The 15,135-nt window shown below is 54.2% G+C and overlaps 1 protein-coding gene and 1 long non-coding RNA gene across 3 annotated transcripts in view; one reads left to right on the plus strand and one right to left on the minus strand.

Annotated features, from left to right (window-relative positions):
- The first annotated feature begins 4,126 nt into the window (after window positions 1-4,126).
- JADE2 (jade family PHD finger 2) overlaps window positions 4,127-15,135 on the plus strand; it is a 46,542-nt gene continuing 35,533 nt past the window's right edge. Inside the window, exons 1-2 of one of the 2 annotated variants that reach the window (XM_081090959.1) lie at window positions 4,127-4,866; window positions 13,606-13,663. In XM_081090959.1, the coding sequence (XP_080947085.1) occupies window positions 13,606-13,663 (58 nt within the window). In that variant the 5' untranslated portion in view covers window positions 4,127-4,866. Of the gene's footprint in view, window positions 4,867-9,226; window positions 9,901-13,605; window positions 13,664-15,135 lie in introns of those variants that run through there. The other variant, XM_081090958.1, reaches the window with a different exon arrangement.
- LOC308519044 lies at window positions 5,450-6,587 on the minus strand. Its single transcript, XR_013995979.1, has 3 exons — window positions 6,533-6,587; window positions 5,798-5,878; window positions 5,450-5,559 (listed from the first exon to the last, which is right to left on the minus strand). It is a non-coding gene; the product is annotated as an uncharacterized lncRNA (long non-coding RNA).

Below are 15,135 nucleotides of genomic sequence, written 5' to 3' on the forward strand. Positions count from 1 at the left end.
CATCCCCACGTTCCCTTATCTCCCTTTCGCACTTAATTTTTCTCCACAGCACTACCTTCAAACATGACATATAGTTTTTTACTTTCTTTTTTTTTTATAGCAAGTTCTTATTTTTTTTTCTTTTAAATATATTTTTATTGATTTCAGAGAGGAAGGAAGAGGGAGAGAGAGAGATGGAAACATCAACAATGAGAGAGAATCATTGATCGGCTGCCTCCTGCACACCTCCTACTGGGGATCGAGCCAGCAACCCAGGCATGTGCCCTTGACTGGAATCAAACCCGGGACCCTTTGGTCCACAGGCCGATGCTCTATCCACTGAGCCAAACCAGCTAGGGCTATTTTTTTTTTTTACTTTCTAAGCAAGTTGTATAACCCTAACCAGTTTTGCTCAATGGATAGAGCTTCAGCCTGAGGACTGAAGGGTTCCAGGTTCAATTCCATTCAAGGGCACATGCCCAGGTTGTGGGCTCAATTCCCAGAAGGGCGCATGCAGAAGGCAGCCGATCAGTGATTCTCATCATTGATGTTTCTATCTCTCTCTCTCAGTACCCCTTCCTCTCTGAAATCAATAAAAAATATACATATATTTAAAAAATAAATAAATTGTGTATCTCCTTTTACTAGAAAGTTCCATGAGAGCAGGCTTTTTTGTCTGCCATTGTAGCGCTGTGTCCCCAGCACCTAGAATGGTACCTGGCATCCAGAAAGCACTCAATAAATATTTGTTGGGGGAAAAAGAGTGATTATATCTCTAAGAACTCTGTTTCTTCTTATTTTTTTTTTCTGTAAAAAGTTAATGATTTGTGAGACTTTTAGCAAACATTAAAAAGTTATAATTAGCTTTGTGGCTATCATTCTGTTAACATTTCCAAGGTTAACCTTAAACAGCAGAGCACTGTAGGAACCCAAGGATTCTGATGGAGCTTCCAGTCCTAAACAAGCAGTAGCTTCCAAGGACGTTTTAGGGGACATGGGTCATACCCAGACTCAGGGAATCACTTCAGAATCAAGGTGCTGCACATAAGATTCTTTCTTACCTGCTGTACAGCAATCAGGCCCCCATCCTCAATCAAACCATTAATGCTAATTCTGTTTATCTCTGGCAGTGTGGCAAATGGAAAGCACATAGGCTTCACGGTCAGCTGGACTAGGTGCCAATTCTGCTACCACTTGCTAGCCCGCCTGATTGTTGGTAAGTTACTAAACCTCTCAGAAAAGGTAAGATGGGTTTTTGTGAGGCTGAAATGGGATGGCATATACAGTATACAGCACAGATAGGGCACTGTATAAATGGTCATTCCCTCCCTCTTCCATATCTCTAGGTCATTTTTTAAAAATATGTTTTTATTGATTTCAGAGAGGAAAGGAGAGGGAGAGAACAACAGAAATATCAATGATGAGAGAGAATCAATGATTGGCTGCCGCCCGCACACCCCCAACTGGGGATCGGACCCATAACCCAGGCCTTGATCAGAATCAAACCCAGGACCCTTCAGTCCACAGGCCCACGCTCTACCCACTGAGCCAAACCAGCTAGGGCTCTCTAGGTCATTTTTTATTTTTTAAAAAATATATTTTATTGATTTTTTTACGGAGAGGAAGGGAAAGGGATAGAGAGTTAGAAACATCAATGGGAGAGAAACATCGATCAGCTGCCTCTTGCACACTCCCTACTGGGGATGTGCCCGCAACCAAGGTACATGCCCTTGACCAGAATCGAACCTGGGACCTTTCAGTCTGCAGGCTGACGCTCTATCCACTGAGCCAAACCAGCTAGGGCTCTAGGTCATTTTTTAAGTGCTTGCCAAGGTTTGTGGGATCCTGATGGCCAAGAGCATGTCCAGTCCTCTCCTGCATGTAAACCCTCTGCAACTAGACCTAACCAGAGCAGTCCCCTTGGACTGTGCCACTGTAAATCGGTGCCTTCCCTCCCACCTCAGATGTGTGGCTGAGACTGACATCTGGACCTTGGTCACAAAGCCCACCATCTGTCACAGCTTCTTCTGGCTTTCCCTTTTGCCGACACTGGGAGATCTTGTATATGTCCTCATAGAGGGTAAGACACAAATCACTGTCCCCAGTTTTTTAGCATTAAGAGCTTTTAGAGGGCTCATTCACCCTTCCAAAAGGTAGGCACCAGGGAAAGTGCTAATGTGCACTGTGCACTCTGAGCCAGGCCCTGCTTTACACACATAGCATGTATGTGTACATATATACATATATGTACACATATCCACATGTGTATATATGTACACATGGCCTTAGGAACCCTGCCACCACTCCATTCCACAGAAGAGGAAAAAGAGAACCAGAGAGATGAATTCACTTGCCCACATCAAGCAGCTTCTGAACTGAAGGGTCAGGATTAGAACCCAAGTATTTAACCATTTTTTTACACGCCCACAGCCTATCACTGTCGCTGACTCGGGCTTTGGCAAATCCTGCTAACTGACCACTGAGAGCTAAAGCTAAGTGGGAGGTGATACACAGACTGTCAATCTTGCCAGACCAGCCCTCCCAGACTTTGTGAATGAAGGAGAAATATTGAACTGACTCCCTTGAGCTCCTGTTTCTTTCTTGTTGCAAAAGTGCTTATTTCAGCATCCATCATCTCCCTCTTTGTTGTGTAGACAATCAGTCCCGTCAGAAGATTTGTGCTGTTATGAGTTTATTATTAGATTTATTTCTCCTATAAGAAATGTGCTCACAACATCCCATTGGGTAATCTTTTTAATTGTGACATAAATGTCACCTTATGTAAATTGAATATTTATCTTACCCTGGTCGGGGGCAGAGGGGGAAAAAAGAATAAACAACCTTCAGTCTTGGAGAGGGAAGGTGGTTGCTGGCCCACTACTCATCCATGTGCCTTCAGAGCCAAAGGTGAGCTGAAAAAATTATTGGATTATCTTTGAGGGGCCCCCAAACGGTAGGGTGAAGAAAAGTTGGCCATGATGCTTTGGGGATGTTGGGCCAGGCTCCCAGGTCTCCCTTCCCAAATCCCGCCCGAGACCTGACCACCTCCTCCCCAGCTGGGAGCATCGGGAGAAGGCTGCAGCTTGCCTCTCACTCCTCCCCATCCAGGAGGCAAGCCGGGCTCCTTCCTCGAGAGAAGGTGAGCGCGGCGGGCACTATGGGTTGAGTGGGTGTGGCCCGCGGCTCTGGGAACCGACCCAAGGCCCCGCCACCGCTCGCAAGCCGCCCCACAGTCCGCCTGCCTGGCGAGCACAAGCTCTTCTTCCAGAAACTGCGAGGATCCGAGCGCACTGTTTGTGCACCACAAGGTCAAGTCGGGAAGTGGAGCCGGAGGAGGAGGGGCGAGGAGGCGAAGGGTGGGGAGAGGGGCGCCCTGCTTCCTCGCCAAGTGCCAACCCTTGGAAGTTGCCCCTCGGTTTTTAACCCTTTATGGGGAATGGGAAGGACAAGCAAGGGGAAGGGGATACCCCGGGGCAAACTCCTCTAGGGCCAGGACCTGCAGCCACCCACCCACCCACCCATCACTACGTTCCCCACCCCCGGAAATGCGGGGCAGAGCTGGGTGCCAGGAGGCACCCGGGCGGGAGGAGGGGGCGATGAGCCCGAGAGGGACCCTCTATGGACTGCCCCTCCTTTCTAGAGGTCGCCCACAATTTCAAGTTTTCCCCTCCCGGGATGGTAGTTTCCATCTGCTGGGGGTGGGGGGGGAGGGCCGCACCCCCCTCCCCCAGACCCGCGCGCGCCCTCCCCTCCGCTCCTGCCAGCACTTTCTGCTCACTTCTGGCTGTAAAACGCCACGCGATTTATTCGATTCGCATTTTAAATCAGCGATCCAGGAGCAGGGCCTAGGGCGGGGGTCTTCCAGGGCTGGAGCCCCGGGAGGCGGGGTGCTCCATGCAAACCTCGTTCCCTCCGCGAGTGTCGCCTTCAGGCTATTTGCAAAGAAACGTCTTTTTGACGCAGGGAGAAATGGCAAATTTTAAGTACGTCATTAATATGGCGCCAAAAGATTTTTTTAAGTATAAGCTTGCCTTTTTTTTTTTTTAAAGGTTGCGGGGGGCACCGCCCGGGTCTGGGGCGAGAAGGGGGCGGGGTGTGAGCAGAAAGTGTGAGTGAGAGAGTGGAGGGGCGGGGTATGTGGGTGAGTGTGTGAAGTGTGAGCAGACCTGATGGGACTTGCTCGGGCGCAGCCGCCGCTCAGGCCCGGCCCTGGGGACAGGGCGGGCTGGGGGCGCCCCAGAGTCCGCGGGGAGTCCGGGCTCGAGGTGCAGGCAGGCTGGCAGCCCGGCAGGGCACCCTCCCTCCTGCGGCCTGCAACGCTACCTGGACCCGTTTCTTAAGCCAAACAACTGGGCGCAGGGGGGTGGGGGGTGGCGGGCTACGGAGGGGGGTTGTCAGGAGTGGAGCTCGGACTGAATAAGAAAAAAGTGGCTACTCCCCCTCCCTTGCTCCTCCCGCCCGCCCCCAACCACCCCACCCCCACCCCAACACATTTTTTTTTTTTCTAAAGAGATCACAAGGAAGTCTTGGTTTAAAAAGAAACAGAAACATACACAGGGGGGTTGGTGAATGGTCCCGACCGCGGCCATCGCAGTTGGAAGCTATTTTTTGGTGGGGGTGAGTAGTGTCCATGGAGTTACTTTGCGCCCACTGCTAGAAGGCAAGGGCTCGGGTCCCTCGGGCTGAACCGCCCCTGGCAGAGGCGCGGGGCCGGGGACGCCGCGGGCCCCGTCGCCTCCCTCGCCGCGACCCCGGATGGATGCGCGCCCCCCGCCCGCCCGCGCCGGCCCCTGGAGCTCCGGATTTCGGGAGCATCCTTCCCGCGCCGGTCCCCGCCGCGGCGCGTAGCCGAGGGCAGCGCCCCTCGGAAGGGCACCACGGAGCAAGGTAAGATCCAGCCCCCAGCGATGGGCCCTGCGCATCTCCACGGCGTTATTTTGTGTTTTTGCAACAGATCTGCCAGCGCTCCTCGCTCTGTCTCTAGCTCGCTCGCTCCCTCTCTCTCCTGCTGGCTGCCTGTTCTAGGAAGCCAGCGCGCGGGGGGAGGGGGGATGCACAGCACAGGGAAGAGAGATTGCGCATGTTGGTCAGTCGTGTTTTAAAGAGTACATTGCGGGGAGGCTGAGAGGGGCGCATGCTACAACAACTTTTGGAAGGGTGAGTTTGGCGACCTTCTTTATTAATGACTGCGGCAAAGAGCCCCCGGGCAGGCTAGGGGGCGCGGGCGGGCGGGGGCGCGCAGGGGCTGCAACTTGCCCCGCGGCTCGAGCTGGGCGGAGGGGCTGCAGCGGGAGACCTGTGCCAAGGGGAGATCGTGCGGCCGGGTACGAGGGTTCGGAGAACCCAGAGTTAACTGCCCTCCTGTCGCCCCGAGTTTCATTTTGTTGGTACGCAGCATGTCCGGGCGACGAACCGGGTTGAGCCGGTGCACATGACCCCGCGCTGGGCTCACGTGCAGCCAGCCGGGTCCCAGACACCTTCCGGGGGCCACTGCCTCCGCCCTGTCGCCCCCTCTCCGGGCTAGGTGCACGCGGGCGCTGCACGCGGGGGCAGCGTGCTCAGCTCCCGGGCGCTGAGGCTCTGCACAAATTAAACACAGTTATTTGGAGGGGTGGGGGACGTCCTTTCCAGGTGAGTGTAGAGGGTGCGCAGCCCCGGCACCCGGGGAGCGGGCTGGGTCGGGGGCAGCTGCCTCCTCCAGGGCTGCGCGGGAGTCCGGCGGGGGAGAAGCGCTGAGAGAGTGGAAATGTACCCGCGGCGGCCGGAGCCGCGGGTGCGCGCCCGCGGGGCGACGGCAGGGGGCGTGGCCCTTGTTTACCTTCTCCCAACTCAGCGGGTTCGCGTCCCGCTCTGGGGGTAGGTTCTGCAGTCCCCGGCTCTCCGCCTCCGCCCCTGCGCCCTGGGTGGTACCGGGAAGACGTAGGCTAGTGGCAGTCCCAGCCTGGACTCTCATACCCGACCCCCAAATGAGTGACACTGCAGCCCCCGCCCCCACCAAGCACCGCTGCAGTCGCTCTCCCTGTTCCCCGGCCCGGCCCCGCCCCCCAGGCAGTGGCATCTTCCCGGCCTCACCTCCTTCCTCTCTTCCTCTCTCCCTCCCTTCTTCCCACCCACTCGCCTGCGCCTGCGGAGCGGCTCCCTCCCGCCTCTTCCCCGCCTGTGTGCAGACTTGTGGCTCCCTCCGGTCCCTTCCCGCCTATCCCTGGGCCCTGAGACACCCTCTTCTCCAGGCCAAGGGATGAGACAGGGGTCAGCTACGCGATTAGTCAGAAGATGGGGATGTCAGCAAGACAGACAGGATGGCTTCACTGTACCATCCAGAGGCCTAAGACCCCCTCTCCCGCCACACACACACACACACACACACACACACACACACACACACACACACACTTCCCCACAACTGCTCACTCCACAAGGGGCGCGGGGCCCATAACCGCTTTACCCAATCCCTACCCCCAGCCCCGGGCGTCCAGTCCACCTCCCGTCGCCACCCCCGGCCTGAACCGCCTCTTGCCCTTCCTTTGCCTGGGCCAGAGCCCCCCGCAGCCACCTCCGGCTCCTCCTCCCGGCTCCCGCGGTCGGAATCACGCCGGCGCGCCTCCAGCCTGCGGTCCCGTGGACTGCCTCCAGGGGCGGACTGGAGGCGCGTGCCATCCCTACCCCCACCCCCAACCTCCTAAGACTGCCACCCGCCAGGGCACTTGACTTTTTATATTTTTCTTACTATCTTCGCCGCAAGTTTCATGCCCAGGGCTGGTGGGAGCGGGAAGAGCCATGTTTCCCTTTGCCCAGTGCCAAGGGCACACTGCAGCCCTCTGGTCTCTGCAGATTTCCAAACCTTGCCCCTGCACTTAGCACCGCCGCCCCCCTCCCCCTGCTCATCTGCAGGATTCAGAGACAAAGTTTCACCCGCAGGTTGAGTTTGCAGGGGATCATCAGGGGGCATCATGTTTGCACTCAGCATTGCCAAAGGGATGGGGAGGGGCTGAGTGGCAAGCCTGACCTGCCATCTCACCTTTGCTGGTAGGGGAGGAGCCCTGCGCTTTGAGCCCAGGCAAGCTGTCAGGAGGTCCCCTTAAGGGTTCTGTTTGCAAACTGATTCCTGGGCCCTGGTGGTGGTAGGGCCACCTGCGCCCTCCTCCCAGAGTAGCATTAACTCCCTTCACTGGTAGAATTCCCAGTAGGACATTTGGCAAATGGAGCGGCCTGGGAACTGCCAACCAGGCCTGGCCCTGTTTCCTGGGTTCCCAGGGTGCTGGCTTCTCCCCTACCCTTACTTCCTTGCTCACCTTAGGGCCCCAAGTGAAGTGCCATCCCTTCTGTCCCATCTTCCTGGGACAGGTTGGGACTGGCGGAGCCATCTAACAAGCAGAGGAGGAAAATAACAACAGAATAACTGTAAGGGGAAGGAATGAGTAATAAAGCCGACCCAGGCAGGGAGGAGGGCTTTCATGTTTAAGAGTTGCTATTTGCTTTTTAGGTCACAGGCTGCAAAAACAGGCTTTGATCCGAAGTGGGCGAATAATTTATTGAGAAAGTTTGCATGGTAGAAAAAAAGAATGTTTGTTTGATCTGGAGCCCTCTCAGTTGTCCCAAGTGCTGTTGGCTGTTGTTTAGAGTGGAAAAGCATTTGGTTCCACAGCAAATGCCTCACAGAGGGAAGTCTTTGCCCCAGGCAGCAGGACTTGCAGTGAATGTTGGATTTGAAGCTCTTTGGCCAAGGGTCTCCCCAGCACTTTTGGAGATGAAGTGTTTAAGGATAAAGTTGTTTGGGCTTGACATGCAGCAAATATTTCCCATCCAACATGCTTTTCCTTTCCCTAAGTTGCCTGGCTAAATAGCCAGTAATACTAATCTAAAACGCTCTCATAAATCTCCACTTAGCTTTCATTGGCAGGTGAAGTGGGACTGCTGGTCCCCAGCCCCAGGTGCCCCCCAGAGTCAAGGTTAGGCATTTGACATTGACTTCCATGTCCTTGAAGTTGGGGGCAGGGTGTCCTGGTTAACTGGTGTACCTGTTAACAGGGAGGTAGTTGTCTTATACCCAAGACTCAGGTCAGAGGCTTCCCGTCCAAATTCTTCATAGTTCATCCGGCAGGCTCTTTGTGGGCCTCAAAATTCTCTAAGGGAAGACCAGGTCAGAGTTGTGAGGAGGGGAGTACTTCTGGCTTTCTCTGCCCTCCTAGGACCCTTACCATGTGGCTCAAAGCTTAGGAACCCAGGAAGGTGCCCATAGGAATCTGGAGGACCCCAGCCACACTCAGGAGTTGTAGGCCTGTGTACTGTAGCCCAGTGGGATGGGGTATACCATCTGGAATCAGAAAGTTTCTGTGACTGAGTTCCTTTATGTACCAATAGGGTTAATAATAGTACCTATCTCATGGTGGGTACGTGGATTAAGCAATGTTGCATAGAGAAGACTAAACCCAAAGCCAGGCATGTGGTAAACACTTGATTAGTATTAGTCACTCTTACTATTATTATTAATGACCTGGACAGGGTCCAAATGCAGCTTTGACCTTTGATCTCTCCCCTTTAGGGTAGGCTGAAGAGCCAACTCCCTTCTCTGAAGAAGGGATCAGAAGGACCCTGCAGTTGCCAATGGGCAACCATCTGTGGGAGCAAGTGGACTGAGCTTTGCCCTCTCTGAGGTGGAGAGTAGGGTGAGAGGTGCTGAAGGACAAATAGACAAAGCCCCTTTCATTCTCCCAGGATCCCCTTGGTATGTGCCCAGAACTGGGTCTGGAGGGTGGGTGTGGGCAGCATGTTCTAGGGGAGCTGGGTGCACTCTGGGACACTTGGAATTGCAGGTGGGCACTGATGGGTGTCGAAGGAGAGTCCAGGCTTCCCTGTGCTTGGAGAAGCAAGTTTGAGGATCTGTGTGCACAAAATCATTTTTGTAACGGCAATTACTGTCCCTGAGAAGGCATTAAAGTTAATGAGAGATAGGAAAGAGTGGGGCTCTGACCCCCGTTTAAAGCCATTTAAGAGTATGCAGTTCTTGTTTTCTGAATGTCTGGCCTTCCCAACACAAGGAGGCTCTGAGGACAGGTTTTCCAGCCGAAATATCATTAAATTGTATTAGCATCTTATTACACACACGCCTTAGTGGTCTGCCTCAGACAGGGAGAGTTTTTGTTTCTCTTTGAGAGATTGTGTCTGGAATGGTAAATTGCCTGCTTGAAAGCCTCCCCCGCTCCCCTTTTTTTAAGGAGGAAGACCAAATCCTGCTGTGTGTGGTGGCTGTCAGGGCAGGCCTGGTGGCCCCCGAGAGGAGAGGCTGGAGGCCAGGTTGGGGTGTTTTAACTGCCCAGGGAGCGGCTGCAGTAGCCGGCCTGAAAGGCCCACTGTTCCAGGGTCAGCTGGAAGGGCGTTAATGGAAGCCCAGGGTGTTTATTTGAGTTTATTTGCAGAGAAGTCTTTAAAGGGGGCTGGCACTGGGCATTGATGTTTCAAGTCCAGACCCAAGGCCCCCACTAAGACCAGTGACTAGTGCTGCCAAGAAAACATCTGCCACCAAATTGCTGCCCTATTACTAAGTTGACATTGATCATTAGCCAGGAGCCCAGCCAAATAAAGAGTCCTGGAAAACGTGTGAGGCTAAGATGGGGAAGAGGGCTGTGAAAACAGGACGAATCTTGGGCTGGGGTGTTTGCTCCTGTAAGCGACAGGCAGGCCCGCTGGGCCCGACGGTCCCCACACTTCCAGAGGGAGGGGACATGAACACACTCAGCACTCTGCACGTATCGAGCCCCTATTCTGTGCTGAATGCTATGCACGGAGGGCATGGGGGCCCAGCAGCGATCCGGACAGGCTTACTTTCATGGAACATATATTCTGGAGGAGAAGGATGCTGGACAAGTAGATTGGCAAACACAAATTATGATGGATGCTCTGAAGACGCTAAATAACAGGATGGTAAGCTTTCTTTAGATAAGGCACCCTGCATATGTGACATTTAAGCTGAAACTTGAAAAATGAAAAGTCAGACATGCATAGGCTGCATAGACCATTACACGGCAGAGGGTACAGGCTGTGTACAGGTCTCAAAGCATGGGCTGTCAGGCTTGCTTCAGGGAATGAAAGGAGGCCGGTGTGGCTGGAAAATGGTGGAGCAGGGCTAGTGGTCGATAGGAACTTGTTGAGTTAGGCAGATCATGTGGGGTCTTGTGGTGAGGAGCTTGAGTTGTATCCTTTGGTCAGTCGGAAGCCTTGGAAAGGTTTTAAATAGGAACGTTTAAAATGTATACGTTATAATTTCTTTTATTTTAAAATTTTATTGATTTTAGAGGAATGGAGAGGGAGAGAGAGCGAGAGCGAGAAACATTGATCAGGTTGCCTGCTGTATGCACCCTAACTGGTAATCAGACCAGCAACCTGGGTATGTGCCCTGACTGGCATTCGAACTGGCAGCCTGTCGGTGCACAGGATGATGCCCACCAACCAACTGAGCCACACTGCCAGAGCCCGGTTTATACTTTTTAAAGATCATTTTGGCTACTGTGTGGATCCCGGATTATGAGGTTAGCAATAGTAGAAGCTGGGAGACACATGAGGAGTCCAGGCAAGAGATGAGATGGCTTGGACCCGTTTGGTAGCAGTAGACATGGGGGAAAGGTGGGGGGATTCATGGTGTGTTCTGGAGGGAGAGCCCACCTGCCGCGGGTTGCTGAGAGGCTGTGGGCTGCTGCTTCACTGAGGCGACCCTGTGACACCCACACTCCCAAAGGCGAGCTTCCTATCTGTGTCTCCATGCTGGGGGCAGTGTGGGAGGTGCAAATGGAAGGAAAAATGACCCTTTCATTCCTACAGTCTCCTTTGTAGGTGGGGTTTCAGGGGTACTTCTGTCTCCAAAAGAAAGCGCCTTGTGACCCTGAGGTATTCTCCCAGAGCAGACCTTGCTTTGGGGGACACTGGAGGGGCCAGTGGAGAGGGAAAACCCAGAGGCCAAGATCAAGTCTCAGCACCCCCAAACCCCACCTGCATTTGCAGTCTTAGACTTCAACTTTGGTGAAGGAGTCTTCCCTGTACCCCTTGCTGGGGTAGAGAGGGGGGCCCAGGGGGCAAGGGGCTGTCCCACAGGGGAGCCCAGGCCCCACTGGGGCTTCATTAGCCACGGGCAGTGGAGGCTCACCTGAGGCAGGGAGGCCTTTGCAACAGACATGGTTCAAAGGGAGGAAGCTTCACTTACAAACTGACTATCCTCTGAAGCCTAGTTATTATTTCAATTAAACCACCACAAAATCTGCACCCTTAATAACACCCTGCCCAGGAGGACTCCGGGATGTTCCACAGAGGGCAGGTTGGACAGGGACCTGGGTGAGGGCGGGGTGCCAGCCCGCATCCTGGCAGGTCCTGGGCAGCAGGGAACGGCATTCGGAGAAGGGTGCCGGCAGTTGGGTCCTGTCACAGAGGACCTTCCTTGTTGTACAGGGTCACCGCTCCCTCTGAGGACCCCGTCAGGTGGGCACTGGTAGGAGGGTTCTCCACCTGGCCCAAGGCTGCATGGTATTAATAACTAGCATCTATGTGGAGAGCCAAGGGCTTTATGCTGCTCTCATTTCTTCTCACCAGCTGATTCTGGCCCACAGATGTATTTAGTTTGGCCTCCTGAAAGTGTTTTTAAAATCCTGAATCAGCTGCCAACGTTTTCAGTTTAGGAGATTTATGTAAAAACGCGGACCCAGTTGTCTTTCCCCTGGTCCCTGGTCTAGTAGGGGCTGTGGCTTTTAGGCTATGGGAGAGCCTGGCTTGGAAGTGACCTCTTTGCTAGAAATGAAGAGAAATGCAATTCCTGGACAGCCCATTGCAGGGGGAAACAGGTGAATGCAATTCTAGTACCTCCCTTTGACTTCTACCCGCCTGTGATAGGGCTGGGTTAGCAAGATGTAGGTTAGAGGGCTTCGTTTAAAGTCACCCTCAGACCCCAGAGGACAGCGAGGATGGGTGGCTGCAGGTGGTAGAGCGTTATTGCACTAGGCTGCACGGAGGCAGAGATATCTAAAGATTGTTCATGGTCTCCTGAATCAGACAGACTTCTTAAAGCACTGCAATCCAGGGCAAACCACTGAACCTCTTGGCTTTGTCTTCTTCATCTGCAAAAGGGAAGCAGCTGTCTTGCCCACCTGTACCAAAGGTCTGTTCTGAGGGCTCAGGAAGGCCCCTGTGTACCATGGTGTCCCCCTTCCCTACCGCAATGAGTTGTTCCCACCTTCCTGCCAGCCATGCACCTCATACCACCAGACATCCCTCCATCCCTCCACACCCTCTGCAGAGCACTTGTCCACGCCTTCAGAGCTGGGCAATAAGCAGCCCCAGTGAACCTTCCTGTCATCCTGATCTTGCTGTTGGGGGTCAGGGAGTAGAGAGAAGCTCCTGGTTCTGGTCAAGCTCCAGGCAGGCGGGTCCTCCTGGTCAGCTCAGAGGTCTGGGTAATCACCCCTGCCTGATGCTCCCTGGTCCCTGCAGGCCACAGGAGGAGGGGAGGGACCCCAGGCCTGGCAAAGGCGGATTTGGGTGGTGGCAGATAGTAGATAGGATCATAGGCGGGGTTGGGAGCCTGGCTGGCCTGCAGCTGGGCTGGGCAGTGGGGCTCTTCCCTGCTGACACTGGCTCCTTGCTGTTTGCTGTGGGCAGTGAGGCAGCCCAGGTTCCAGACTCACAGGAACAGGAACATGGTGGAAATTGCTCTGGGCCCTGAGCCCCAGATCTTTTCTCACATTAGCACTCGGCCACTAACTAGCTGAAACCCAGAGCAGGTTAACAAGCCCTGGGTGTGCTCCCCTCCAAGGGCACAGGAGCAGGCTCTGCCACCCAGAACTCTGTAGGATTAGAGGAACTAGTGGGTGGGAAAGCACTTCCAACAGGCAGGCGCTGAGGAGGGCACAAAGGCGGCTCAGTGTGGGCTCAGGGATCAGCCCACAGGCATTCAAATCCCAGTTCAGACAGTTACTAGCAGGACAAGGCACTGAGCCTCCCCAGTAACTGAAGCAAATAGCTCAGAGCTCACCGGGTTGTTAGGAACTGGAGATGGCTGAGATAGTGTGGGTAGAGGAATGAGTGCAGCATGGGAGAGCTGCCCTTCTCACCTTGAAGTTAGGTGCTGTAGTCAAGATAAAGTTGGTTTGTACTTTTATCAGGAGAAGGACAGTGGGGGAGGGAGGGAGCCCAGCCCAGGACCAGTCACCCTGGGCCTGGTGTGTCTCAGGGACCCAGCTTGGAGCCTCCCTTACTCACCCCCTTTTCCACACTCCTGGCCACCCCTCTCAGGATGTGTCCTCAGTGCAGGCAGGACTGGCTTGTCCTTAAATTCAGATAGGATGGGCCTACTGCCTTCCCTTCTCCGCACCTGTTGAGGCACCAGTTGCAACTTTTACTTGGGAGTGGATTGATTTTCTGGTGACCCTGAGTTTCCTGGGCAGGTCCTCTCAACTTAGACTCCTGCTCCTCTGAGACTCTGGGCTCAGGAGATGGAGATGCAGCCTCCTCTCCCCTCCCTCATCCCACCCAGGGTGGGTGGGGTGGAGTGGGGCTGGCTGGGAGGGAGGCTACTGGTGATTTTCTGGGGAATTGAGGGTTTCCTGGGCTGCTTGTGTGTATAATGGGGCCTGCCTTTTGTTGCAGATGGAAGAGAAGAGGCGAAAATACTCCATCAGCAGCGACAACTCTGACACCACTGACAGTAAGGCCTTCCTTTTGGGGCTCCTCCAGGGAAAGCATGTGAATAATTTCCAGGCCCACAGATGGGGAGCGGCTGCCCGTGGTCTCAGTGCTGGGGAAGGCATAAATGAGAGCAGGTCCCTCTGCTCCTAAGAAAGTCCCCACACGAAGGCCTTACTGTCCTCCTCACTCCCCACCCCCCCCCCCCCCCCCGCCTTTACCCTCTAGGTCTCAGCCCCACCTGCTTTGCTCTGTTTGGAACAGATCTGCTCCCCTCTGGGCCTTTGGATATGTAACTCCTGGCTACTAGGAGTACATCCCTCTCCCTGTGGCACTCCTGTTGAGTCAGGGCACTATAGGAGGTCTCTACACAACCCATAGAAAATCTGTCACTGCAATAATTACCTGATAAGTATTACTACCTAACCACTGGCAAGCTCCCTGATAAGAGAGATCACTGTCTTATCCCCAGCTAGATAGGTGCTCAGTAAATGTTTGCTGAAGAAATGAATGAAGCAGTCTGACCTTCATGGGATCTGAGAGGTAGACTAGTGTATGGCCTGGGGGTGTCATTGGATGTCTGGGGATGGAGGGATGTTGTCAAGGAGAAGGTAGGGCTTAGGGAGCCTCTTCTGAAATTTGGGGGAGGTGTGTGTAAGGTGAGAGCTTTTCTCTAGTAGTAGAAGGCAGCTCTTCCTAGCTGCCCAGGAGCCTGGGCCTGCATGAGCTGGTTGAAGTAAGGAGTTGCATTCTGCCCTGTAGGAAAGACACACTGCCAGGGGCTCCCACGCAGTGGTGTTACTGGTGGAAGCCCAGGCTGAGAAAGAGGCTGCCCTGCCAGGGAGGCTGGGCCTGGAGCCCTGCAACTCTAGACCTCAGCTTGTTCACATAGGTGGTGAGCCCCTGAGATTAAGGAGATCTCCAAGGCCCCGTTGAGCTCCCGGAGTTTCATATCTTCCTCCAAGAGCCTGTGGCAGATGCAATCCCATGGTGGGTCTGGTCCCAGTCCCATCCCCCCCTCCAGGTCCCATTCATCACTGTCTTTGGGGGTCTGTTGGTTCACCTGGGCTCTGGTGTCTAACTTGGCCAGCCCTTCCTCCCTGTGGCAGGAGATCACAGTGACTGGCCCTCTGTGGCTGCAACCACACTGCCTGTGGCCTGGCTCAGTAGAGCCAAGAAGGACCACATCCTCTCCTTCTAACTTTATTGCATGCAAAGGAGCCTGTGAGGGCGGAGCACCTGCAAGGGGTGGGCTTCTGGGCAGCTAAGCCCTGTAGCTTCCTGGGAGTTGGGCCAGGCTGGTGCATATTCCTTTGCCAGCAGCTCCTTTGACCCGTAGGGATAGAGGCCACAGCCCTGTAGTCCAGCAAGGGCCTTCGACCCTCATAATAGTGGCTAATGTTTATTAAGAAGACTACAGGCATGATATCATCTCATCCTCACAACAGTCCTTTGAAGACGGTTAGTTAGCCTCTTGCCCCCGTTTTATAGAAG

The sequence above is a fragment of the Myotis nattereri genome, assembly GCF_964212035.1.
Source record: "Myotis nattereri genome assembly, chromosome: 5".
In the NCBI taxonomy this organism is placed as follows: domain Eukaryota; kingdom Metazoa; phylum Chordata; class Mammalia; order Chiroptera; family Vespertilionidae; genus Myotis; species Myotis nattereri.